Genomic DNA, 26,083 nt, shown 5'->3' with positions numbered 1-26,083 from the left:
AGACCTGAGCCATATAGGAACACACTGGCTGTTCTCACAAGGAAGGTTCAGAATGCAGTATGTTAAAGCTGTGGTGATCACTGAGTTGGTGATCGCATCTTAAATGACCAAGTTATTCTGTACTCAAGCTCTGTAGCCATTTTCTGCAAGCTTGCTTCCCAGGACATGCCTGGATACAATCACCTCAGTGCACTTAAGCCTGTCTGTTAAAGAGTTTCTTGGTAATGAAATCTATCATGAAAGGAAGTTGAACAGAAAATCAGATTTATTACATAGGTACGCCCATCTGCCTGCTGTGGTGAAGAAGCCCAAAATAAGCAATTCAGAGAAGTTATTGAGCTTCTCCAGGCTGGAAGGAAGATGAAGATTTGTCCTTTTTCATTCATGTCTTTAGACATGGTCATCAGTATAATCTATGTTGAAGATAAGATCTTGGGGAACATGGGACAATTGATTTTCCAATCAGCAAGGAGATTAGAGGATAGTTAGAACAAAATAAGGTAAATAGCTGAATCTGTAGAGTTCATTTATTCTTCTGAAGTAGCTTCAAAGATAGCAAAAAGCAGTCATTTCTTGTTTCAGTTCTATTTAATCTCAAAGACTGATGATCTTTTTTAGTTGAAGATGGCTGGACTCTTCAGTTGGAAAGTAACTGCTGATTCCGTACATCTGTTCTAACAGTTGCTTTCAATTATATGATCTCTTATCTGGCAGAAGTCCTTGAAAAACTGTTTTATCCTATCACCTTAAAAATTAGAAGCCTTGGTAGTTACAGGATTCCAATAGTAATGTTAATGGAAGATGTCACTTTGCAAACACCTAGCAAGGGTTTATAAAAATCCATGAAATTCAGGATTAAAACATCATAAAAATAGTAAAGCTCTGTCTTGAAACTGGAATAATCTAAATAAAACTGTACCCTGCATTGATCTTCTGAGTATCTACAGGTCTTAACATACATTGGATAAAAGTTCCTAGTATTTTAAGCTATTATTTCTGGTCTTTTTTTCCTCTACAGACATATATATATATACACAGGGTATAAATTGGTTTATATTTACAACCTTGCTTATCTTCCACAGCACATGTGAAGCCTATGATTCAAGTTAAATGAGCAGGCAGGTAGCCTTTGTTGGGTGCAGGCTGCAGTGACTGACAACTGAAGGAGGATGCTCGTTTGCCCCCTGCAGTAGTGATGACAAAGCTACTTGCAAAGAGCATGTTTCATTGTGGTCACTACCTGATTTCCACAGGCAGGAGAAAAGAATAGGTCAGAAATATGAAGAAAGGATTTGTGTTTCATCCTGTTGGAAAGCCTGGTGCACGTTTGATTTGGGCAGAAGAGGTTCAGCTGTGTGTTGCAAGCAACCTGGAACAAAAAGTACCATGTTTCCTTTCTTATTCAGGTGTTCACCACGAAGGCTTTTGTGCAAGTGTCCATCTGCTTTGCATGTTCATTTCCTCAACAGGCTCATGTTCATATTCCTATGAATGGCCTGCCCTTAAAAGTGTATCATACAACCACTGCTCCTGGTACCCACTTGGGGGCCTGTAACAGAGATAGAAAGGTATTGGGGATGTTTTCTGCCTCATAAGCCTCTAATAGTCCATGATCCTTTGTGACTGGAGTTTGAGTGGGGGTTTTTTTGGCCATTGTGTCTTTATCGTCACAATATTTATCAGCATCTGGAATTGCTCTACAGATACCTTCTGTGAGATGAGACTGCAGGGGTGCCAATTCTGTCAAACAGGTGGATACAGATGCATGATTTTCAACAGCGTTGCCATGTTATTATGGCTGGGAATTACTGCTCCCAGAGAACAGAGGCAGCCACACTGAAGGCATTTGTGTTTCATCATTTTATTTTTGGAGCTGGTAGATTAGTGTGATCTTTATGCTAAGGTGCCAAGCAATGAATTTTGGTATCTGTGGTACTAGACCCATTGTGTCCTGCTCTCTCTGTTAGGAAGACCATAACTTTGGGCACAGAGGCCAACAAGGCAGATAAAGTAAAATCCTAAGCCACAGCAGTTAAACCCATCCAAGATCATCTATCACAGATCTTACAGGAAAAGTCTGTTTTCTTAAGAACTCTACCTGCTGTGATTATATTATGAAGAAATTTTATCTGAGAGAAGCTTTGATGCATGGCGGAGGAAGAAAAACCCTTCTGTAATGACAGAGCACAGGTTCTTACTTCAGAGAAAGAGAACACTGTAGAAGTTAAACTTGTTTCTTCTGCTGAACAATCTACTTTATCAGAATTGCAGTGTGTATTTTATTGTGGGTCTGAAAATTAGAGTCACCTTGACGTCTTCAAGTGTGAGTTGCTTCATGCATTTTCTACAGAACGTTGCATACTAGTGAAGTATCTTTATTATTAAATTATCCAGAATGGCAGACTTTAAAAAAGTGAGACCTCATGATTGCAGAAGAAAAAGGGAAATATGCTGTAGAAGAACAATATTAGGCTTAAAACAAGGCATAAATGTGTATTGCTCGATATTGTTTTTCTGTATGGTATATGCTTTAATTCTTACATATATTTTTGCCTGGTTTTAAGTTTCATTATAGTGAGGCTTATATAGTGTGGCTTATATAGTGAAGCTTATAGTGACATATATACTTTTATCTGTGTAAGGCCCTGGGTTTATAGATTGCTTATGAACAGAGAAGCAAAGGAAGCTCTTCTCCTAAATAGAATACTGTAATATAGGAGGTATGGTTTATTTGAAAAAGCTTGAGTGGGATCTCCAAGCATTTTTGAAAGAGAGTATTACAATGAAGTCTTCATTTCCAAATGCAGAGAGAGCCAGATGCATGCCCAAAGCACATTCTTCTCTTTTGCCTGTAAGTAGTGATTACACAAAATTGTGTGCCTAAATGTCTACTTTCATTGTGTTTGACTGCATGGGTACCTGACTGCATGGAAGCTGCTGACCTGGCACAACGTCCTCTCCACGCATGTCTGACTATGAGCAGTTAATTTATTTATTTCCTTATTTATTTCATTGTCAAGTTTTAAGCCTGGCTAAAAACCTGTATTTAAAGAATGATGACCACCTCAGGATAACTGAGTATCTGCTTCCACTTACATTAGCCTAAAAGAAACTACACCATTTTTTGAGGTGTGAGTAGGCTTTCTAGTGCTGAAGCCTAGGCTTGAGCTGATCATAGTTACACATGGCCGTGTTTCTAGTCCATGGGAAATTTCAGATACCCAAAGGGGAACAAGGTTCCTTCCATTGACTGTTTTTCAAAAGTCTTTTTCCTCTTTCTCTTCAAGTCTAGACAATACTAAAAATAAAGCAAAACAATAATGACTGCTTTGGGATTTGGAGGGGTTTCCTGAAGCATCTTCAACAGATGAGGTTTCCACAGTCCGCTAAGGACTTGCTAGAGGAAAATCAGACTTACTTTGGAAACTTCTTTCCAGCACATAAGACTGAAACATTCAGAATGGCCTCTTGGTACCTGATGGGCCCTCAGTGATTTGGTTGAAAGGCCGAAGGGGATCCTCATTCTCTTGAGCCTCTATTTCTTGGGATTGTTTTTTCTACATCAAGAATTGAAGTTTGTGCATAGGTGACACAGCATTCTTGTTGGCAGTGACTTTAAAACCATTTAAAATCTACACAAGACATTAGAATTACCACATATCTTGTCCCTTGCAGTCCTGTTGTGAAATGCATTTCTTCAACTTTGCTCATTCCAAAACTTTATTGCATCAATATGAGAATAAAGAAAGAAAACCCCATGTTTCAGTCAGATGGTTAAAAATAGGGAGGAAAGGTTTTTGGTTGATGATTTGTCTTCTGCATGTGTTGTGCAAAAAACCCCCAGTATGTATGATTCCTTGACAAAAACTTAATTAAACAGGAAATACGTGCATATGTTCTGCCAAAAATGTGGAAAATCCAGTATTTTAAGGCTAAATCAAAGGATTTTAATGAGGTATTTGAAGGAGAAAGGTAAATCAACTTGTTTCTACTTGAGAAGAGCAACACCTTTTAGAAAAATGTTAATTAATGCAATATTGACTTGAGATGTAATACAAGGAGTAGGGGGGCCCAAGCTTTAAAAATGTGCTTGTTATCATGATAACCCACTTAAATCAAAGGTTATTCTTTGAAATATCTAGTACATCTGTGGATGTATCTGTCTGTACTTAACACTGGAGCAAAACTGTATTGAGCACTGTGTTAGGTCACGCACAGGCTGCTAAAATACACACTCTGGTTGCAATCAGTAGCTTCGGCTCTTGTGTGCCATAAATTTGCTGGATGGCATGGGAGGTGACATGGAAAGGCAGAGCCAGGACAGGGAGAGGGGTAATACTGCAGAGCAAGGTTAGAGCAACTGGTGGATGTAGGGACTAGGAGGCAGGCCTAGGAGATGTGACCACAAATACGCCTGTGCAGAGCCTGGAGGGTGAAATCAAGGAGCTTAACCTCAATGTAGAAGCAGAAAGGGAGCCAGCAAAGGTGATGAAGGCAGAATGAAGGGTGAGTGTTTGGATTGCAGCATTTTCAGATGGCTTGTGAGAAGGAAGTCAATAGCTGGAAGCCCCAGAGTGAGTGCCTGGCCTTTGTCTCCAGAGACTTAGATCAGTAAAAAGATTGCACAGGGCCATTAGGGCTGATGTTGAGGTTAAAAATTTAAAATTTCCATCGAGTCCGAATTCATTGATGTCTGGTTGTGCAGTGAAGGTGGGAAGCGAGTGACGATTGCTGGACTTGTACCCGGCTGAGTAGCAGCCCTGGGGCGTGGGAGCTTTTAAAGATTGTTTTTCCCGTCGTGTATGTATATACTCAGCAACATTTCTGAGGGAGCTGCACTAATTAACTCTTCTCCCACCCCCGCCCTCTCAAATCTGAGCTGAGTACAGCGGCACCTATCAGAGTTGGATGTATGGGACACGAGGTCCTTTCTGGCCAGGCCAGGCAGCTGTTCTGAGTTTTGAAGCACATGTTTGAGCCTGAATCTTAGTCATTCACTGTGATTTGTGTTGGTAGCTAACAGAGGCCAACTTATTTATCTGGGAAACTCCTGGTGAGGTAGAGACACTTACTCTGGATGGCTTCTTGTTCAGCAACCCATAGCAATGGCACGCTGGCATAATCCTTCTGTGTAAATGTTTCTTCTCTTTATTCTTTCAAGTGCTCACTGACCTCATTTATATAGTATTTCACAGGGTACATCTGGTTTTGGTTGTTTCATGACTCAGTGTTCCAGCTTGAAAACTCAGCGTTGTCATTTAAAACCTCGTGTCAGGACAGTGATATACAACTGCCTGTGACCCAAATGTCATTGCTGTTGCTCTTGGGCACTGGTCCTGCCGTGGCATGGGTGCTGAGGGCCCTGTGGCAGAGCCTGGCTGAATGCAGAGCTGCTCCTGGCTCGCTCATCCCCTCGAGCCGCTGTCCTCTTTGTGCTTAAACACACTGGTCCCCAGTGTCAAATACTCCTACCTGGCTGTAGTGTTTGCTTCCCACTAGAATTTCTTGAGCTGCAAGTTCTGTTTTACCCATTGACCCTTTTCTTTCACTCTAACCCACTTTATGAATTTGGGTTGCTGGGGGTAGATGCACTGTTCTATCCGCTTTAAGGCAATTTGTCTGGGTTACTGGGAGAATATTATGCAGGATGAGCTGCAGTCAGAGTTGTCTTCTCTGATGCTTGCTCAGCTTTTGTACTTTTCTGTTGTGTGAATTCACATACACTGCCCAGAAACCTTTTCTCGGGCACATGCATTTTGGTGTTTATTCAGGTTGCAACATCTATCTTGGTGGTGCTAAAAATATTCAAGTGACTCTCTTGCAGTTTTTTTGACAGAGAAGTTAATGATGATAAGATGAATGAGAGAGTACATATTTTTTCTCCTGCATTTTTTTTCCTGTAAAATCTCAAGAGTTGCCCACACCCTTTGCAGATACGTGTCTGTCTATCAAAGATGATACACGTCAGAATCTTCCACAGAGGAATCGCTTTGAATGGGAGCTGAGGAATTCTGCTTAAATGTGTCACTAAATGTTCAGACGATACTCTCATCAGTTTCAGGATGGATTGTCAATTTATGTGCTGTCTAACAGTTATATTATGGTTCAACACCATGAAAAACACTTTTTAGAATGTGTTAATTTAAAATAATTTGGTTTAAGGCAGAACACTTACTGGAAATGTGCTTGCATTAAGTCACTATTTTAACTTAAATAACTAGGAGCTAGAGAAGGAGTGAAACTAGACTGGAATATAAAACATATTTGCTTAAGACCCATGTAATGATTAAAAGTGAGGAAATAAGGAAGCTAGTGTAATGAATATTAATGCTTCACTCTGCTGTTTTACACTCTCTGTCTTCTACTGTTTTCCTTTAAGTTACTTGATAGTGCATTTTTAATCAACAAATGTATGCTTATTTTTAAGTGATGTCTTTTGACATATGAAAAATCACAACAGTTAATGACTCATGAGTTTTGTAGAGCATGAGATTAATGACATCATTTTAACAGGCAGTGTTTGATACCCAGAGGCAGTGCTTGCTTAGCTAAAATTTTAGGAGGTGAAAGCTACCATCTAGATAGTATTCTCAGAGATACACCACAAGTACCTACCCATTTGCATATTTGCTGACCAGGTTAACAGCAAATATTTTTTTTTCCAAAGGGAGCAGGAATTCCAACACAAGAAATCCCCAAACGAAACAGGTATTCAGTATTTAGCATTGTGGGAGAGCAGAGTCACTTCTATATATCATTATCTATGGGAGCAGGCAGAGGTGTGCTCTCACAGCTTCATGGAAAATTGTGACATGAGGGAATTTGGTCAAACAAAAGTATACTAACTTTTAGATGGTCTTGAGAAGATCATCATCTTGCAGCAATATGATGCATCATGCCAACATTTTATGTCTTCTTTTCATTCTCTATTTGTTCCTTCCATAATTTTTAACGTAATGGTTGATATTCATCAGCACATGCCCAGAAAAAGAGACCTTTTTTACTGGAACAAAAGTAGCTTTTTGTGATTTTCTACCTGGAAAGATAAATCCAGAATGTCAGCTTTTATAGCAGTATTGTGCTGTGCTGTATCCCAGCATTCCAGGCCAGTTTGCGAGCATTTCTCAGAGTCATTTGTCATGCGAGGTCTCACTTTACTTCAGGGGATGTGATTGTGAAGAGACAGTATTTTCAGGGTTTCTGGGCTAAGTGTCCAGTAGTGTTAGTGCAATCTAATTTTTAACATGTTGTTTCAGAAATTGATACTGAAGAATTCCTAAGATATGCCTTTGTGGCTTAGTTACTCTGTTATAACTAATCTGAAAGAATAACATTTGGGCATGTCGAAGGTAAAGAACCTCTGTCATCTTTTTCAAGAAAAAGAGGTGAGCTGTCTTTACCATGATCAGATTCCTTAACAATAAAGCTAATTAATACAACCAGACATAATTTTCACCAGTTATTCCCTTATCCTTATCTCATACTAAAAGCTCTCCATGGTCAACTTCCAGCTCCCAGGTTGATGCTGAGAATGCTGGCTGTGAGTGCTTTTGCAGATGCAGCTGGAATGGCTGTGAGTGCAGCGCACCGGTTTTTTAGGCCCATATCCTTCTTTGTCACCATAACTTTATCAGAGGCAGAGAGTGTTTGTGGAGAATCCAGGGAGCCAGCCTACAGTGTAAGGTCACTGACACTATGGTTCTCCTAAAGCTTTGGAATGACTGAGAGAAGGCAGGACATGAGGATAGCTGTCATTGCTTATGGTTTAGCTGGGGTGGGGTGATGGAGCTGAAAGGGTTTGCTAATAAGAGAGTAAGAATGCTCTTCAGAATCTTTGTGACTGGGATTAGCTCCAAATCCCACTGATGCACTTTATAACTACTTCAGCACCACTGGAGAAATGTTTTTTGGGTCTGAGATAAGTTTGTCTGCATATCTATGGCATCTGCTCCTGTGTTGTTCTATACATACTGAGGCTGGCAAAGTTTCATTAATTTCAGGACTGAAGGCTCAGGCAGCTTGTCAGAATCTGGTATCTGCTTTTCTTGGGTGACCTCTGGCATATGGAAGTTTTCTGTTTGTTGGTGGAACCAAGTGATAACATTCGTCTGCAGGCAGTGAATGGCTTATTTCTCCTTTATCATTTCCATTTGGAGTTTTTTTTAATCTTGCTTGTTTGAAAGAACATTGAAATACTAAATATTACTTTGTAAAATTATTTGAATATGAATTTTTTTTCTCTTTCCCCTCTATCGTCAATTCATCTTCACTAAATCTTTGTCCAGAAGTATGTCCAGAGCATTGTAAAATAGCACCAAATGCATTCACTACCACTGATAAGGTGATTGACTTCTTTCCTGGAAAACAGTTTCTGTGCTCTCATTCGTGTTTTAAATTAATTCTGGCAATAATAAGTAAATATTGTTAACACCTCAACACTTTGTGTATAGTATATTTGTGGTTAATTTGTTTTGTTTTGTTTTGTTTTAAACAGGATTTATCTGGGGAAGGCTACAGAGACACTATTGGTGATGAACACTTTCATCTAGAAGGTAATTGAACAAAATTTTTTGGTTAATATAAAGGGGTATTGGAGCAAGTTAGTGAATAAATCAGTGTGAGAATGCATATACTGAGAATGCAGTTCTTGATCTACTGATGTGTCATTTGCCTGAAAAAGCTGTTAAGAAGGAAATAGGGTATTATTTCTGTATCCACTACTACTAGTACTGAACAAAGTTACCCAGCTGAACCACAGGGACCAAGTGTTTTAATTAAAGGTCTCACCGTTTTCTCCAGGTACTTCTCTTGACACTGGTAGCAGTGGCGAATGTCGCTGTCCCTGGCAGAGGTGGCAAATGCAGTGAGTGAGACTGTTAACACTGGGTTATCTGAGACACTGCACTCCCTTCTGGGTTACACAAACCAGCCTTAGAAACTCCCACGTCAATTTCTAATAAGGACTAGAGATTCTTACTCAGCACATTTTTCTTGAATATGAATGGAACCATTATTGCCTCAGACAATTTCTCTTTCCACCTCTTCTCCTCGTCTGTGATCAGTTGAGATGGAATCACTGTTGTGGTGGGAAGGACCTTTGGTGCCTGTGAGTATGGATGCTGTATGCTGCCAAGTGGGGGTTGTTGAATGGAGAAGATTAATTTGTTGCTCATTCCTTTCAAGGAAATGAGACTTCAGAAACTCTCCAGTATAACAAGCGGTTGCATGGGCTGTGTGCTAGATTTATATTATACACTAGTGGAAACAATATGCCCAATTTATTTAGAGCAATGAACCATGTCAAGTTTAATCTGGAAATTTCTATCCCTTTACAATCCAATCATTTGTTTCTGGTATTAGAAGCTTTTGTATAAACAGAACGTGAAAGATTCTCTGTTAAGAATGTCTGCCTTTCAGTTCCTTACCTGTGCAATGTGTTAATATACCGTGATTCTCCAAGTTTCTCTCATCTCTGTAGTTTACAAAGACTGCATGTCTTGTATGTGCCATAACACAGGAACTCAATTTCAGTTGGTGCTTGTAGTCTACTGTTAATCACAAAGGCAAGCTATACTTGCCATGATGGAGTCAGTGTTTGTTGAGTGGTTTTGTGTTTAACTTCACCACAGTTTTCCAATCTCATTTTAGTAGGACATAATGCTGGTAAAGGGTAGGATTTTAATTTTAGAATTATAGGAGAAACTGCTTCAGACAGGATATGAAATGTCAGCAAGGTGAATAATGTCATTTTCTTTGTCTCATTCTATCTTTCCTTGCCTCTAATTATTTCTTGCTTTGTTGTGTAGCATTATCTTGTATAGCAAACATAATGTTCAATATCTAATTTTCAAACTAGTCAGCAGCAATATTCTTTTTATTAGAGTATAAAACCTTTTAGGTAACTGTAATTTCAGTCTTTCAGCAGTTTCACATTATTACTTCCAATGAGTCCCATTTGTTATGAAGTAGATGAGTAGTGAAGACCAGATTTAGATACCAGCAGTGGTCCATCCTTTGTGTGCTGTCACCAGGGAAGAGCTGTTCTGTGGCATCCTTCCAGCTGGGTGGAAGATGACTGTTCCCACCCAGTGCTCAGGCAAATGCATGCAGGTTGTCAAAGCTTGCTCCTCATCCCTTCTGCTCTCAGATCTCCAGGTTGTGCTTTCCATGCTGGGGACAGTGTTAAGCAGTTCCCCATTTCATTCAGATATTGAAAATCTTTGCCATTCTCAGACAATACTACAAGCATGGTGTTAAAGCATCCTTTTTGTGTAACTTTATACTTTTTACTTGCATCATACTTTAATGATTGTGCTAGTACTAGCAAAAAATTGTGGTATTTGATAAAGTGAAGCTGAAACATGATTTGAGATCTTTGATCCGTCACAGCTTGAATTCTGTGTAGCTTAGGTACAAGATGGCAACTGTCGTACCTCTTCTCTGCATATAAATGTTTTTGTTGGAAAATGTAATTAATATTCTAGAACACAGATTAATCTTTCCATCTAAAATAGTTGTTCTGCCTTTATTTTGCTGCCTCATGATCTTTACATATGTACTGGTATAACACATGTGCTGCATGATTATATGATCATGTGTCATAAGATAACATCAAAATCACCAACAGCTTCAGAGACAGGGATCTGTAACCCGGAAAATGGTTGATTAGACTCAGCTCAGAGAGGACATGAATGGCAAATACCATGCTCTACCAAATACCATGCATCAGTGAACTGTATTCTGCCTTCATAAATACATGGTAGGGATGAAACAGAAACATTTCTTAGATTTGCAAAAAAAGCATAGCAAGTTCATAGCTACAGTTCTGGTTTGGGCAGGGAACGTTAGAGCCTTTGCTCTCAGGAACTTTATTGGAGAATAAATCTGAGTTCTTTAGAAGACTCTCACTGAAAAGACAAAGTGGCAATAAGAGAAATAATTGAATTCTTTATTTTGTTTTACATAGCCAAGTTTATTACCTTTTTTTTCCTTCCCTCTCTTTTTTTCCCCCCCTCTTAGCTGTCTGAGCAGTACAGATAAAAAGAACTCTCTTTGCTGGATTTAACTTCTGTGTTGTTATGTAAAGCTTGATCAAATCCTTTCGTCTTAACAGACTTAACTGGCCAACAGCAAAAGGCTTGGGATTCTGGGATTAAGATTGTATTTGGTAAGAGGACTGGTGCATTAGTGCTTTCTTTTGAACTATACAAAGAACAAAGTAAACATCAAAAGCATTAAGCCATGAGAGCGGATTGTTGACTCAATGTTGCTGCATGACAAGAGGTTAGAACTCAGTAGCGGCAACTCTGTTTATTGAGCGCTATGCAGAGAGAAACGGTTTGACCAGCATTGTCTATTATATCCACCACCTGCCTTTGATTTTGCTGCTGGGCAAGTCACTAAATTGAAATTTTTGGATTTTCTCTTATGTGGTCAGTGATTTCCTTAGATAAGAGACACCAATGGAAACCTCAGTCTCATACTACTATTACTCTGTTTTCCCTCTTCCTCTTTCATTAATAACACAGCAATTGGGCATGCTGGATATAGGTTCTGTAGTGGATTTATTTGCATCTTGCATTCCAAGTGATTTCCCACTGCATTTCAGAACCTTCCACTTGCCAAACTTGGAGTACTTGTGCAATCTGCTGTGGCTGTGTAGGAATGTTTTGTGCTCAAACTTCCTTGTCCCCCAGTTTCTGCACAGGAAGGACGTGCTTCAAAACCCTTCACATGTAGGGTAAAAGAGCTCCCATTTTATCTTCCTTGTCCCTAGCTAGAATAATGGGTTGCCAGAACCAACCAGTGACTAGGGGTGGCTCTGGAAGAAGTCACAAAACCTAGCACAGACACCAGGAGATATTTTCCGTTTCATGTTGGTGAAGAAGCTAAAATGGCAGGCAGGAATTGAGTGCAGGATTGAACAGCAAGTCACTCTCCTGCCAGGAGACAAGCAGGTGGTTCAGAAAGATAGCTGCTATTTGTGTACTCAATAATAACATCCAAGTTCTCCCTCAACTCTTCTAGGCATAAGTAAGCTTCTAATGAATTGTTCGAGAGTCCTGCTCTTGTTTTTCTGAACCTTTTTCACCTCCTTTCCCTGGACTTTTTGGGATTTTTTTGCAGCTAAAGCTTGTAGACCAGGAGAGCTTTTTTGTCTTGATGACTCCACATCTTTCTGAAATGAAGTGGGGTTTCTCCATCTTGTCACTACTGCAACATTTAAAAACTTTTCAGAAAGTTCAGCTCAGGAAGGGACTCCTGATGCAGTCTTCTGATGCTGACTGATTATATAAAGGGGTGATTTCTTCCTTGTCCCAGGACAAGCTCTTTGGAGCCCTGTGGGATACAGCTGCTTTTTGGAGTTCACAGTGAAGTCCTGAGCTTCACCTTGATACCTAACCTATTGTCCCAATTATTTATGCAAAAATGTGATTTCTCATGTCACTGTTCTCTTGAAAAGTGTGACCTAAGTATTTCTACTAATCAGAAATCTTGCATCTCTTGAGATCAGTCTAGTCCTGTGATGCCATGGTGATTCACTGTACCTGTCAGAGGAGCTGCCTCTTACACTGATAGCAATCTGTTCTCTGTTTCATTTGTCAGCCGAGGGTGATGTCTTGATTATTATTCTCTCAACAGAAGACTGGAGAAGATTCAAGCCTTCCTGGTGCCTTATCTGAACATGGTATCCAAAGTCCTGCTGAAAGCAGTGACAGAGCTTGGCCTGAATCAACAAGCCCAATTTTTTATATGTTTCCCAAGAGAGATGTAACTAAATCCCTAGATGTAAGATGTTCTCTGTTCTGGTAGCAGAAAGGACAAATTATTCAGGTCATCTTCTTGCCCATTAATATTAGAAAGCCCTCTAGCAGAGTTCAAAGCACATGTTGTTGCCGAAAAAAATCTAGCATATCTGTAAAAGAGCTACTTGTTGCACTTTTCACATATTTACAAGCCACTATGGAACTTTTAAACCTGCAATTAAGGCGTTCTGTATTCAGCAAAGCAGAAAAGTAATTAATTATATTCTTAACATTGTTATATGTTTTTCAACTTTTTACTGGTGTGTGCAGTCTGTCCTTCACATCTTCATCCCCAGCATCCAGGAAAGCTGTGTTCAAGGGGGAGCTGAGGTGTGGTCAGCAGTGTTCCAGCATGAGGAGCTGTGTTGTTATTTTTGACTTTTATAAGAACTGATAAGCAAACAAGGAACCAATAGCGAAGAATGAACTGGTGGTTTAAGGCTGCTGGTCTTATGCCCAGCACTGACAGCCTGTCTGGACCACCCCAGCTGCATGTGCTTCTCCTTCCACACTGGTCCCAGACATCCCAGTGATGGGAGCACATTGGCTTCCAGGTGGATGCTTCTCTTTGCTGGGGCTGCAGCGGCAGGGGAGGCATGGGGGAGTGTCCTTCCCCACTGCACCCTGCAGCAGGGCTGCTCCTGTGTGAGATAACTCCCTTTCCTCTCTCTCTCCATTCAGGACAGATTCAACGAAGGCTTTAGTTCCTGGAGTTTTTCCTAAATTAGTAATTGGAAGAATATTTGTTGGGTTATCAACTCAAAGGAAGGATGGTAAAATATGGTACTTCAGCCCAAATTGTTCATAAACTTGTCAGCAAAGGAAAACTTGAACAAGCATTTTAACTAGTTCTAGCTAACCTTCTACTCAACTGGGAGACACTTTTTACCATACTTTGTTAATCTCTTAAATCTAGTAGATTAATATATTGTTCTTGGCTGAGTTAAGTAATAAAAGGCAGTTATTTCAAATTGCATTTCTCTATCTAGTTAATGCTTTCAGTTATGATGGTTATTTATTTTCTAAAGCTTAAATAATTTTTTGTATTTTTATATACATGAAATTCCAGTGTATTTATAGAAAAGGCATAGATTGCATCTTGCACACAGGCAAATTTGCTCTATGTTGGCACCATTGTTATTACCTGTATAGTACTATTGATGCAGGCTTGGTGCTTTGCAGAGAATGATGGTCTCTTCTCTCTCAGGTTCTTAAACAAAATATCTGTTTATCCCTGACATTGCAAATAGAGTGTTAATAACTCTACCTTAGACATGCTCTTGTGATCAGCCTTCTGGGATGTTACATGGGAACTCTACATTTTAATGACTTGTTGCTAATCCTATGCACTTATCATAGATTTGCTATGCATGAGTATTGCTATGTGATCACCTCAGACTAGTGATCACTTGCTCACTGGCTGTATTTTTTTCAGCTCTCAAGAGGTTTCTGCTGTATCCTTTCCTACTACTCAATATGACATGAAACAACTCTGAAAAACGTCTTCAGGCACGGGGTGACCCACTGGCACCAGCCACGAGTATCTGACAAGCAGTGGGTCCCTGCTGAGGCTGGCAGCTGATAAGCTGGTAACTGTGGATTGGAAGGAGCAGTGAAGGACGTGGGGCTGTGGGGAGGAAGGAGCAGTAGAGAGTGCCAGGAGACAACTGCTTAGTTTGGCAGTTAGAATAAAAGTCACCAAAGAACATGAGACTGGTAGGATTAGCAGAAGTTTTCCTGTGGTTGTGCACAGATCCAGGAAATTATAAGAAGCAGGTAGGCTGCTTGCCATGAGTGGGAGGAAAATCTTACGGCATGAGGCACTTTAAAAAAAAAAATTAAAAAATATAAAATTGTACAAGTGTTTCTTAACATTAGCTGTTCCAGTTGAGGGGGGTTGGTATTTGGATCAGAAACTTTTACTTCTAGAGCTGCTGTTTCAAGTGCAGCCAGGTTGGTAGTGATGAAAGACTGTTGCCATCCAACGGTTGCCCATGGCCTGTGTGTAATGAGTTAGTGGTCTCCAGGTGTTTCCAAATGAACCTTTACAGTGTGTCTAACAGCTCCCACCCATGCTGGCGAGCGGAGCACAGAAAGGCAGTGAAAAGTGGGCTGTTTGGACACCTCAGAAGGGTGAGTTTTCCTCCTCACACTGAGCTGCTGCTGTGTGGAGGGCATGTGCTCTCCTGCCCGCGTCCTGCGTGTTCCCTGCACAGTGTGTGTCACTCTCTTCAGCTGACACCCCACCAGCTCCTACTGGTGCTGCTTAGCAGGCTGTGATAGATGATGTGTTTTGTCTATGTTTTGAGAGTGTTTTGGGTTCTAATCCTCTGCATTAGACTGGGAAGATCATACCTGCTGTAAGTAGTAGTTTCACATTGATCTCTGTGTTCAGATCATTCTACACAGCTGGAAAGTTGTTATATTGAACACAAGCAAGTTGCATGTTGGTTCAGGAGCACCACGGCAAGGCTGAGACTGGAGCTTGGAATTTTCTGGAACCATGTCTGTTGCTTAGAATATGACAGAGAGTTACAAAGTACAGTACACAAGAAATTCTTCCAAACTTAAAAGTTGTCTATATTCTTAATGACGACCAAAGAAAGCCAAATGATAATAGGGAAATAAACAAGCACCTCAAAAAAAGCAGAGTTGGTCCTTAATGAATATCTTAAATATGGAAAGCTTTAAAATAATATTATGTGCATGGTATTTATAATAATACTGGTTTTGCATGTTCTTTCCATCTACCTAAGACTGGCAACTTCTTTTTCCATGGAGAAGCTAATGCTCTTCCTGAGTGGTCATTTAAAAAATAATCAATTAACAATAAGAATATTCCTTTATTCTCAGCTCTGGGGTAGTCATGAACTAGTTTGCTAGGAGGCAAAAAGTCACCTCTTGAAAAATCTATGTCTACAGATCTCTCAAGCTGCTTCTCTCGTAGTATGTGAGAGCCAGACCATCAGGGTGCATGTGGGAAGCAGAAGAATCAAAGGCCAAAAGGGTGTAGCTCAGGGAGATCTCATCAAAGACAGGAGGGCTCTTGGATTTGCCTTTATCATCCCAAAGGTGAGCGAGGCATCATGGTGAGTCTTGGGCAGCTGATTGTCAGCACCCAACGGGTCGCTCATATCAGTGAGTGAAGCTCGAGGGAAGGTACCCTGTAGCAGGACTGAGACAGGGCTGAGAAATGGGTGCCAGGGATAAGAGGTTTGTGGTGTGTGCTTGTGGCTTGAAATGGCTGGGCCTCAGTTGTATGGGCTCACTGCTCATTTGGGCTGGGCTGGGTCACAGTCTCGCTGAGTGCAGAGCGAGGCAGGCTGTTCACAGCTCTGCTCCACCTGCCCACCCTGTGGGCACACCTGACAAACCCTGACCACCCCCCTGGGGGGCTGGGTCACCACTGCCCAGGGCTGTCCTGCTCTCCTGCCTTGGCACTGCTGGGTACGAGCTCAGGTGTGCCATGGCAAAGCGACGGACTTGGGTGTACCTGTGAGAGAGCTGATCCCGTGTCTATGGTCAGAGATAAAGCTGCATTACTGTACATGTGCAGCAGTACAATAATGTACTTGAACATCCACCATCAAGAACAAAGAATGAAATATGGGAACAAGTCAGGAGTTTGAAAACAATCTCTCTGGAAACATGATGAATACCAGTGGTTTCATTTATTCTGCTTAAACAAAGGTCCTTTTCTACTTTTAATTTTCCAGCAACGATTATTACCAGTTATTTTTCTTGTAGCTTTGACCACAGTTCATGGAGGTTTTATTAAACATGTTTTTGAAAAGTGAGTCAAAATGCCATTCTTCTCTGACTCTCTTGTGACTATCTCTTTTCTTTTCTATTTTTTTTCCTATTTTTTTTTATCCGTGTGAAGCTAGTGCATATTTCCAGTCAAAGATTTTGGACTAGATAATACTCTCATGCTGGTGTTTGTAGAATTATTCCAGTTTTTTTTCCTTTATAATTGAAAGAATTTTGGTCTGTGGTATTTCAGAAGACAACATATTGTTTCAGATCGCTCACCTTTACATGAAACACTACACTCATTTTTAGCTCATTTTTAGAAACCTTGAATACTCCATTTAACAGGCAATATGTCCTGCTGCAACTCCCAAATATTCCCAATGTTGCAAGTTTTCTTGTGTTTCACTGACCTGTGACAGCACCAGGCAACTGAGCTTGAGTGCAGCCTTTGCTGGGGTTTTGGTAGCTTTCTGCAAAAGGTTTTTGTTTAGATCCCATGTTCTGCTAAGGCCCTTCTCTCCTGCCCACAGGGATTTCAAATCTTGGAGTGTCTTATATGGCAGGATTAAATGGTTCTTGCATTTCTGGGACTGCATTTAGGAGCTGTTGTTTTATATAGATGGCCTGCCTGGTAGATGCAAAGTTAGAAGCCTGAATCTTGGGCTGGGTAAGTTTAGCTGCAACAACTCGCAGAGCTTTGCAAACACTCGAGTGTGTCGATGCAGAGCTGTGGAGGCAATTTCCATGACAAGCATGTTGCTTTGCCAGTTGCTGTTCCAAATTCAAAGTGTGTATCAGTCAGGGTGCTTTTGTGTGTTTCAACTCCACTTCTGCTGCAGTAGCTACAGAAACCCAAAGTTTTACCTCACCAGGCAGAACAAGTGCCCTTTGTTACCTAGACAGATTACAGGTTTTTCTAAAGTCTGCTCTTCATAAAAGCCCAGCTTGAACAGTGGAAATTCTGACTTGCCTCAGATACTGAGGAGACTTTTATAGTTTCAAGTAGCTCCAGGGTTATATTTTAAAAGTTGAATTTCATCACATGTTTCAAGTTTGGTGGAAAAAAAAAAAAGGCATGATATTTTTAGCAGAAAAAAGTCCCCCCACACCTTTTTTCTTAACAGATGTTTCATCTCAATCATATCCAAACCTCAAAGCACAAGTAGCAGTCAACCTTATTCTCCTGTGGAGAAAGAGATAAAATGTCATTTGTTTGGAAGACAAGCTTTTTTTTGTAACCACAACTAGTCTGTGAGTAAAAGCAAATAATAAATGCAGCACTCTGGGATTGTGGAAATGAACCTGAAGCAACATTTCTGCTCTTGAAAGAGCTTGGAGTCCAGCTGCTCTTGTAAGATGGAAAGTCCCAACCCCCCAAAAATACCGAAAACAAAATAAAACTTCTAGCAATCAGTTTTTTCTTGCTTTATAAATCTGATCCAGCAATCCAGGTCCTTTCACCAATAAAATATGTCATCCAGAGTTCTCAACTTTGTACCAAAAAGGATTTAAAACTGTAAAGGTAACAGAGAAAAAAGGAATAGTAGTTGTAAACCAAAATATCCAGAAGTAAGAGAGCCACTACCCAAGGAAATTTCAGAGGGCTCTGGAGGAGGGGAGAGCATTTCTGTGCCTGGCAGCCAGGGCTGCGCTCAGGGCTCAGTGCTGGCACAGGAGTTGCCGAGGGAAGCCAAGGCAGCCCTGCACTCTGTGCATGAAAGATATTTTTAGGAGGGAGTTACAGTCCATCCTAAGGATGTGGAGGCATAAAGCTGAAGTGTGGTGCTGCAGACCCTTGTTTTGCTATTTCGAGGAGCCTTTAAAGAGAGCGGAGCCATCCAGGTGTGGCAGGACATTGTTGGCAAACTGGGGTTCGGACTAATCCACTCCCTGTGCTCCTGCAGGATGCCCTGGGAGCTGTCCTGTCCCAGGCACCTGTGCCCTGCAGGGACAGCTGCCCAGCCCCTCTAGCACATAGGTATTGCTGCCCAGATTTCAAAATGCTACATCTGAAGGTAAATTCACAATGACAGTGTCTAGGAGAATATTACAGGATCTTCCACCAAAGGGGTAGCTCAAAGTGGGAAGCTGAATCTTGAGTTGCTGTCTGGAGCAACAGGAAGGGCTGGCTCCTCCTGAAAGGGTGCTCCAAATCATGCTCCAAACCATCTCGTCTTCTGTGTTTGAGCAGTATGTGGGCTTCCATCTCTGGCTGAGGTCTTTAGGCTGTGCTAATTAACAATGGTGAGCAGATATCTGCCTTTGCTCTGTGGAAATTGTTTCTCTGATGAGATCCCGTGTATTCTCCAGACTTCAGGTGGTTGGGACAAGCCCTGGTGAAATTTATTTCTCCGCATGTTTAGAAGTATGTGATGCATCACCTCAGTACCATTCCTCACCCATGCATTAATATGAAAAGGGAAAGGGATATGCACATGTATATGCTGGACTAATATTAATCACAATAATGCTTTTCTCTTGTTTTGTGGATCAGCCTCTATTCACCCCTCCCTCTCAGAATAATACGTAGGGCTGTGAGGATGGGAATACTGAACCTACTACTGAATATTTACTAAAGTGTTGTCAGATGTGTAACTAATTCATCACAGCCAAAATAATGTTACAGTATGGGTCGACAGCGTTGCTCTCTATAAAAGTTTAGCTCTGAGAGGGTCAGAGTGACATTCATCCTCATGGGAAGCAATTCTGATTAATTTAATATTACAGGTCAGATACCTTTAGAGGCCCCATTATCACAGCAAAGGTGGTAGAAACACGATTTTCTTACTGAACTTCTAAGTTAGATGGGAGCAAGTTAATATCAAAGCCTACATTATTAATAACATCACCTACTCAGTCTTTGAATAAAGGGTTATGCAGGGGCTTCTTTTTCTTCCCCTGTGAATCTCAGGGGGAAAAAATCCAAAGAGACAAAGACAAAGAAAATTTAAGATAGAAAATCCTATGAGAACATGCATGTCTGCAACTTACACTGAGAATGAATTTTTAAAAAGCAAAATTGTTACCAGTTACTAACCAAAATCAGTGTAGGACCATCTTTAGAGGAGAGAGGTCTTTTTTCTTTTGTTTTAAGCTGCAAGTGATCAGTTGATGTCCCTATCTGTCCCTGTTCAGTAACAGAATTCAACACTTCACAGGCCCATTCAGAGCCCCAGGGACATATAATACTGTAAGAAAGTGGTGAGGGGTCCATATGACAGTGACAGTTTTCACTTAAGGAACACTTACTCATGTTAAATGGTGCAACAGATTGCATTCTGTTCATGAGGGTTTTGATATGGCCACTGATCAAACAAAAATCTTGCTTCTACAGGTATCATCCTGAACTATTCTGACCAAAACTTACGGAGATTCTTCCCTGTTTTCGTGTTCTCTTCTTTTTTTTTTTTTTTCTTTTTTTTCTTTTTTTTTTTTTTAAGGTTGGGGTGGGGAATGAGAAATGATCTTCTTTGATCTCCAATGAGGAAGGAAAAAAAAAAGACTGTTCTGTTCAGGCTTTTGGCTAACACAACAAACAGTGTTTAAAATTTAACTTTGCTTAATTAATTAGTAATTCTGTTTAGTGCTGTCTGATCTTCATCCAAAAGGTATTTTGAAGCTTGAGAACTGAACATCAAAGTGTATTGGGTGAAGATGGTCAAGTAAGGCATTTAATCTGGCAGTTTCTGTTGATGAAATACAGCCAGTTGGGGAGCTAATTGGAAAAGGGAATCATAATCTGGCAAAATTCAGCAAACTCCCTCCCTTTAGCAAATTCACTCCAGAGAGAGTGTGAGAAATCTAGGTTTAGTGTTTAAGCATGTATGAGTTACACCCTAGCTAGCAGAGAGGGACCATTTGTCTTTTCTATCTGCATCTTTACTACACAACTTTTTTGCAAGGAAATAGTAAAAAATCCACCCCACTCTCCCCAGCATAACAGCCAAAAAAATCCCCAAACCACCAAACCAAAAAAGCCAGACCTAGATAGAAACCTGTGGTTCTGCATCAAAGCTTGGAAGTATTTCTACTTAGAAATGTCAAATTATTGGGATTGGCGAAAGGAATTGAACCTTTAAGGGAGATGGTGTTGCACAGACCTGTGAGTTTGACTAAACTTTATTCAGGAGAGAAATTGTTTTCTGAGCGAATTTCAGTTTAGCTGTTCCTCAATGTCTTAGTGGTGTCTTATCAGTTAGAACCATGCCTGAATATTTAAAACATATTTTGGTCTTCTATTTTTGTTGGGTTTTGTATTTCTTTGGGTTGTTTTTTTTTTCTTTTTTTGCAAGCTGTCACAAGGTCTGAGTCACTGTCCCTCTGCTCTGTCTCTTCCTGGTCAGGTGCTGGCAGTAGGTTTTGTAACACTGTGACTCTTTTTTTCCCTATGGTGTGCAAATGAACCTTTAATTTGTGTTGTGACTGTCAACAAGAAACCATGAAAGAGAAAACATGAGTTCTCTCCATATTTTCAGGTTGAAATACCCATCCCCAGATTGGTAGGAGGCACTACTAGTACAGCTTCCTCTAAATTGGTTTTGACTTGTCCCGCTGGATGTAAAATGGACAATTAATTTCCCTACAGTAAGTTTCAGAGAAGGCAGCTTGATCTTTGTTGTTTTGAAGGGTGTGTCTAATTCATCAGCTTCAGCTTTCAGACAGGGAAAGCTGAATACATGCTTTTGGCACTGACCCAGGACGAGTCTGTTTTTCTATGTGCTTGTTCTGGTGGCTGTGGAACAGGAATGTTCCTCCCTGATCCCCTTCTCCCTATGTTCATTTGCCACTGGAGAAGAGAGCAAAGTTATCTCCATCAGGGATATATTTCAATCAGATCTGTGGAATAAAATAAAATGTGCTTAATGGGAGTGATGTTTCTTAAACCATGGCCTCCAGGAGAACTTAGAAGTGAAATCTGAATGTGAAAGTAATTGTTAATTAAAGGACGACTTCTTAATTTAGACTTTCAAACATGGTTGTTATTGTTCTAGTTGTTGCGCAGTCAGTGAGAAATGTCAGTTATGTTTGTCAAACCTGATTTGCAATGAAAAAAATGTTGGCAGAACCAGATAACTTAGACATCAGAGACCTCAGCTAAAACAATGAAATTAATTCTCTTTCTATCCCTTTGGTTCTCATAGTCTCCTAAGTTCTGCTGCATCTGCTAGATCTGTAAATTGGAAGGGAAACCCTTATCCTTTTATGTCCATAGGAATTTTACTACTGAGCTTGGCCTGCTCTTTGACACTCAATTCCACCAGTCAAATATTGCTGCTGGAGTTCTATTTGACCTGTTATAGAAGTGCTTATGACTTCACCTCCTTGTCTTAATAGATGATTTTTAAATTTTGCTTTTATCCTACTCCCCCACAAGTCTCAGGTTCTAGTGTGTGGTTTGTTGTTCCTTTCCCCACGTACAGATAATTCTGTCCCTTTGCTTCTGGTAGTAGTTTTAAAGAATTGCTGTGGAATCCAGTCCACCCAACATGAGAGGAAGGCTAATAATATTTCACTTCAAAGGTTTGGTTTCATGTGTGGCAGGTGCTGACTTTCATAGGTGGCATTTTTGTCAATTCTCCAGTTTTACCTTTACTCTGGTTTCTCTCAGTAATGACCCTGACATTAAGATAGGGTTAACATATCGCTGGTAATGTCCAGTCATAATTCACCACTGTGGAATTGCACAGCTTCTCCTGTAGTTCTGCTTTTTGAATTAAGGTGATGCAACAATCACATAGCTTTTGGAATGGCTGTCCTTCCAAAGAGGTTCTGAAGTTGTTTGTCTGTTTAGCCTGAGTTCTCCTAACTGCTATGCAAAATTTGGAGTTGGTAGCCCGGACTTGGACCTTCATCAGAGTTGCACGCTTTGATTCTGAGCTCAAGGTCCTGTTAATCCATCTGACTAAAATGCGAAGTACAGTTGAAAACTGGAGTGAAGCTGTCCTTGCTTTGAGACGGCAGATCATTTGACAAAGAGCATGGTCCTTCGCTGGAATGAACCTTTGAGAAATGTGGAATAACACGCCACCTGAGTAAGGGTGAATGTTTAAATAGTCACTTTTCCACCTGAGTGCAGCTCTATTTTGGTGTTTTCTTTTTTCTCCCTTATTGTCAGATGCACGATGGAGGCAAGAGAAAAATTTTTTTTTCTGCCTGAAGCTTAGTATTCTAACCTCATTCAATACACAGCGCAGCAATCAGTTTAGCTCATTTCTGGGATATTTTGGTGATTCCTAAGGAGCATTTTGAATTATTACCCCCTTTCCTTAGGAATGAAAAAAAAACTGAAAAAAAGACTTAATTCTTCTGGGATGAGTCTTAATATCTTTAAACTGGTGTTCATTCTCTTGCTCTTTTCCTCCCCCTCTTCAATTATAAGCAATTGGGTGGTAGTAATTAACAACTGTAGGGAGAAACATCTGCTAGTACACTTAAGCCAGTCAGTTTGTTTTTTGTGAAAGAATGGTATTTCACAATTTTTCCAAGTTAATATTTTTCCTTTATTGTCTTTCCAATTTCAAATATTGTCCAGACGCATTTTTATAGTGTCTTAAGGTTATAGAAGTGAATACAAGACCATTAATAATGAACAAGAAAAGAACATAATAAAGAAAACATATGCAATATTTCAACTCATGAAACATTCTGTTAGGGAACATTGTTTTTGAGAGCATATGGTTATTCCCATGAGAAGCAATACATATACTTTTTTTCCCTTCAGTTGTGGATTCCCACAACAAGGGTATATTTCTCTGTGTATTTTTCTGTGTAGCATGTTCTTTTTGTCAGGACTTGTTGTCTGAGCAGGGAGGTAAGTGTTTTTGTGTGTAGACCTATTTCTGATGGCCTAGACTTTGGAAACTCAAGTCTATTAATTCTCCACACTCCTTTGAGATAACTATCTTGTCTAGTCTAGTTTAATATCATTGGCAGAGCTGAAAGGAAGTTCACATTGTGAATGTATCTGAACCTTGGCATGTGGCTCACTGGTGGATCTCTGTTTACAGCCTGCCAGTTTTAACTGTCCAAAGCAGACATTCTCATTTTATTTATAAGTAGGCTCTGCATGTGTTTGTATCCCTCATGAAACTGAGCACGTCAATAGTCAAAACTAAGTATAGCAGCAAGATACCTAACACTTCTCCTTCTCTTAGACAAAACAGTATGTATTTTTAAATGTTCAATGAGTTTGGATAAGACACATGGGAATATATGCACAGACACATTATTTGATCTCTTGTAAATACTATTTTAGTATCTCCATATTGCCCTTTAAAGTTTCCTCAGTTAGATTTCATTTTTCTTTGCTGAACAAAGCTTGACATCAGGATGAGATTACCAGATTTTCCCATTTCATTTGAGCTCCAAAATGAGTAACTGATTTCAAAGGATAATTCCCTGGAGCAGCAAGGCCAGTAAGTTCTTCAGATCAAAGGTCAGTGAAGCTCAAAGAGGATAATTTCTGGCATACAGCATTTAAACCCTCCCAAGGAGTGTACTGCAAGATGTATCCCCTCCTTCCCCAATAGCTGAACCCTTGTTTTTTGAGAAGACTAATTTGTCAGTGAACATTTTTTCCTCTGTTACATGAATTATACATTAAAGCGAAAGCTTCCTATCTGAACACACAAACTGTACATCCAGAAAGGTTGTTAACCGTGCCAGGGGAAGGGCTGCTCCTGAAAGCAGAAGGTAACTCTGTGCTGTTCCTCTCTGAAGTGCCTGGTGTGGACTGGGGAACTCTGGTGCTCTATGCACATGCCAGTGGCTTTTAGCACAGTGTAGGAGCAAGGTGGGGGAAAGGAGGAAGTGCTCTCTAAGACACTTTGTTTTGATAGAAAACCCAACAAAGAGCACTGTGGCAGGGAATAATCATCTTGTGCAGGATCTGCCTCACAGTGCTATGCCTAATGCAGTCTGCCATGCCATTGTCATTTGGGATGCTGACCCTCAACAGATAAAAGACCACTGTAGAAGTCTTTTGGCCATCATGTACTTTTAGACATTTAAAAGAATGTGTGATAACAGGAGTGAATTTTTTTTTTTTCCAAATAGCGGTTCACTGTCCCAGTGAAGCTAGTGGTCATACCAGCCCACCTTTCATTTATTTCGCATTCCCTAGAGCAAGATTGTGAGGGATTGCAAAAGCCTCTTTTACAGAAGTTTCTGTCAGGTAATAACTGTGAATGTGAAGAACCAATCACTGGTAGAGATGAGGCACTGAAAATCTAGGGGTGTGCCTGAAGAACCACTATCAGTGTAACTTGTTATGAAGGCCCAGGTTACCTTTTCATTTCTTGTTGATGTTAGAATGAAACAACAAAGCTGGACTAAAGTAGACAAACAAATGTTGTCTTTTGTTGTATGGGAATCTTTTTGTGGCCTTCGCTTTGAACTTCCAGTAATGCTGAGTTGTATTTACGGGCAAAGTGAGTATAAAGCAAATGGCACTTTGTCAGATATACTTCAAAGTATATATTGGAAATAATACTTATTTTAATACCTGTCTTATGTATGATAAACACTCTACAAAAACCTCCTAAGAAACAGTCCCTGCTTTCCAATAACAACAGGTTAATAGAATCAGGGAGGAAACTGCTGTGAAGCACCTTTGTCTTCCTTTGTCTGACCTTCCTACTTAGCTTATGTTTGGTCTAAGGAATGTTAACATGACTTGGAGTAGAAATCAAAGTATATCAACATGTCAGTATGTGTATAATAAACACCATTGTGTTGCTTTAATGCAGATTACACATGTGTTTGTGTTGGGAAGCTGGTATTAGTATAACATCAAAACCACCAGTCCATATCAAAGTCAGGAAATTCCCAAGGTCAGGATTTCTACTCCATTCCCCTTCTTTACTGCATATCCATCTTGTATAGCATACCACAGTTTTGAAAACAAACAAACAAAAGTAATACAATAATTTTAAATGTAAACAAATAAATGAGATTATGATATGTATTTCAGTGTGACAATGTGAGTGTTGTGACAGAATTCTGGAATTTCTGGGAGTATGAAGCTATGGTAATGGGAATTGTGGGAGTTTTTTGTGTGGGGTTTTGTTGTTGTTGTTGGGTTAGTTTTTTGAAGCTTATTTTTCTAGTTTAAATATGAAAGAAAGTCCTGGAAAATGGCTAACAGAGTATCTTAATTTCTAGCATGGTAGTGACTTGCTTTCCTAGAAGAATGGTTGGGAGGCAGCTCAGCAGTGTGGAACACCAGGAGAGGCACTAAACCCAGTTTAAAACAGGTCACCCTGAACTGGAGGGGATCATGTCACCTTTTTTGTAAGGAATGCAACTTGATTGAACTGGCACTTAATGAGATGCTACTTACAAAGGCATCCCCAAGAAACAGTTCCTAAATAGCATTAGGATAAAGGCTTTGGGTAAATGCAAATGCTGCAGTGCAAGAGAAGAAAATGCTGGCTTTAGGACCCCGTGTTCTTGCAATACTTGATTTTGGGGAGTTGGAAGGATTGTTGCTATATGTAATGGAGTATGGGCATAATGTTGGCTGA

At 40.2% G+C, this 26,083-nt stretch overlaps 1 protein-coding gene across 3 annotated transcripts in view; it reads left to right on the top strand.

Moving 5' to 3' along the window:
- NKD1 (NKD inhibitor of WNT signaling pathway 1) overlaps positions 1-26,083 on the top strand; it is a 111,448-nt gene that overhangs the window by 61,165 nt on the left and 24,200 nt on the right. For all 3 annotated transcript variants that reach the window (XM_048316776.1, XM_048316775.1, XM_048316774.1), the window contains exon 4: positions 8,495-8,552. In XM_048316776.1, coding sequence (XP_048172733.1) covers positions 8,495-8,552 — 58 coding nt within the window. The remainder of the gene's footprint in view (positions 1-8,494; positions 8,553-26,083) is intronic.

Source organism: Corvus hawaiiensis, chromosome 12, assembly GCF_020740725.1.
Source record: "Corvus hawaiiensis isolate bCorHaw1 chromosome 12, bCorHaw1.pri.cur, whole genome shotgun sequence".
Classification (NCBI taxonomy): Eukaryota; Metazoa; Chordata; class Aves; order Passeriformes; family Corvidae; genus Corvus; species Corvus hawaiiensis.
Note: the sequence above shows the minus strand (reverse complement) of the source record. Positions and strands in the feature narration are given on the sequence as shown.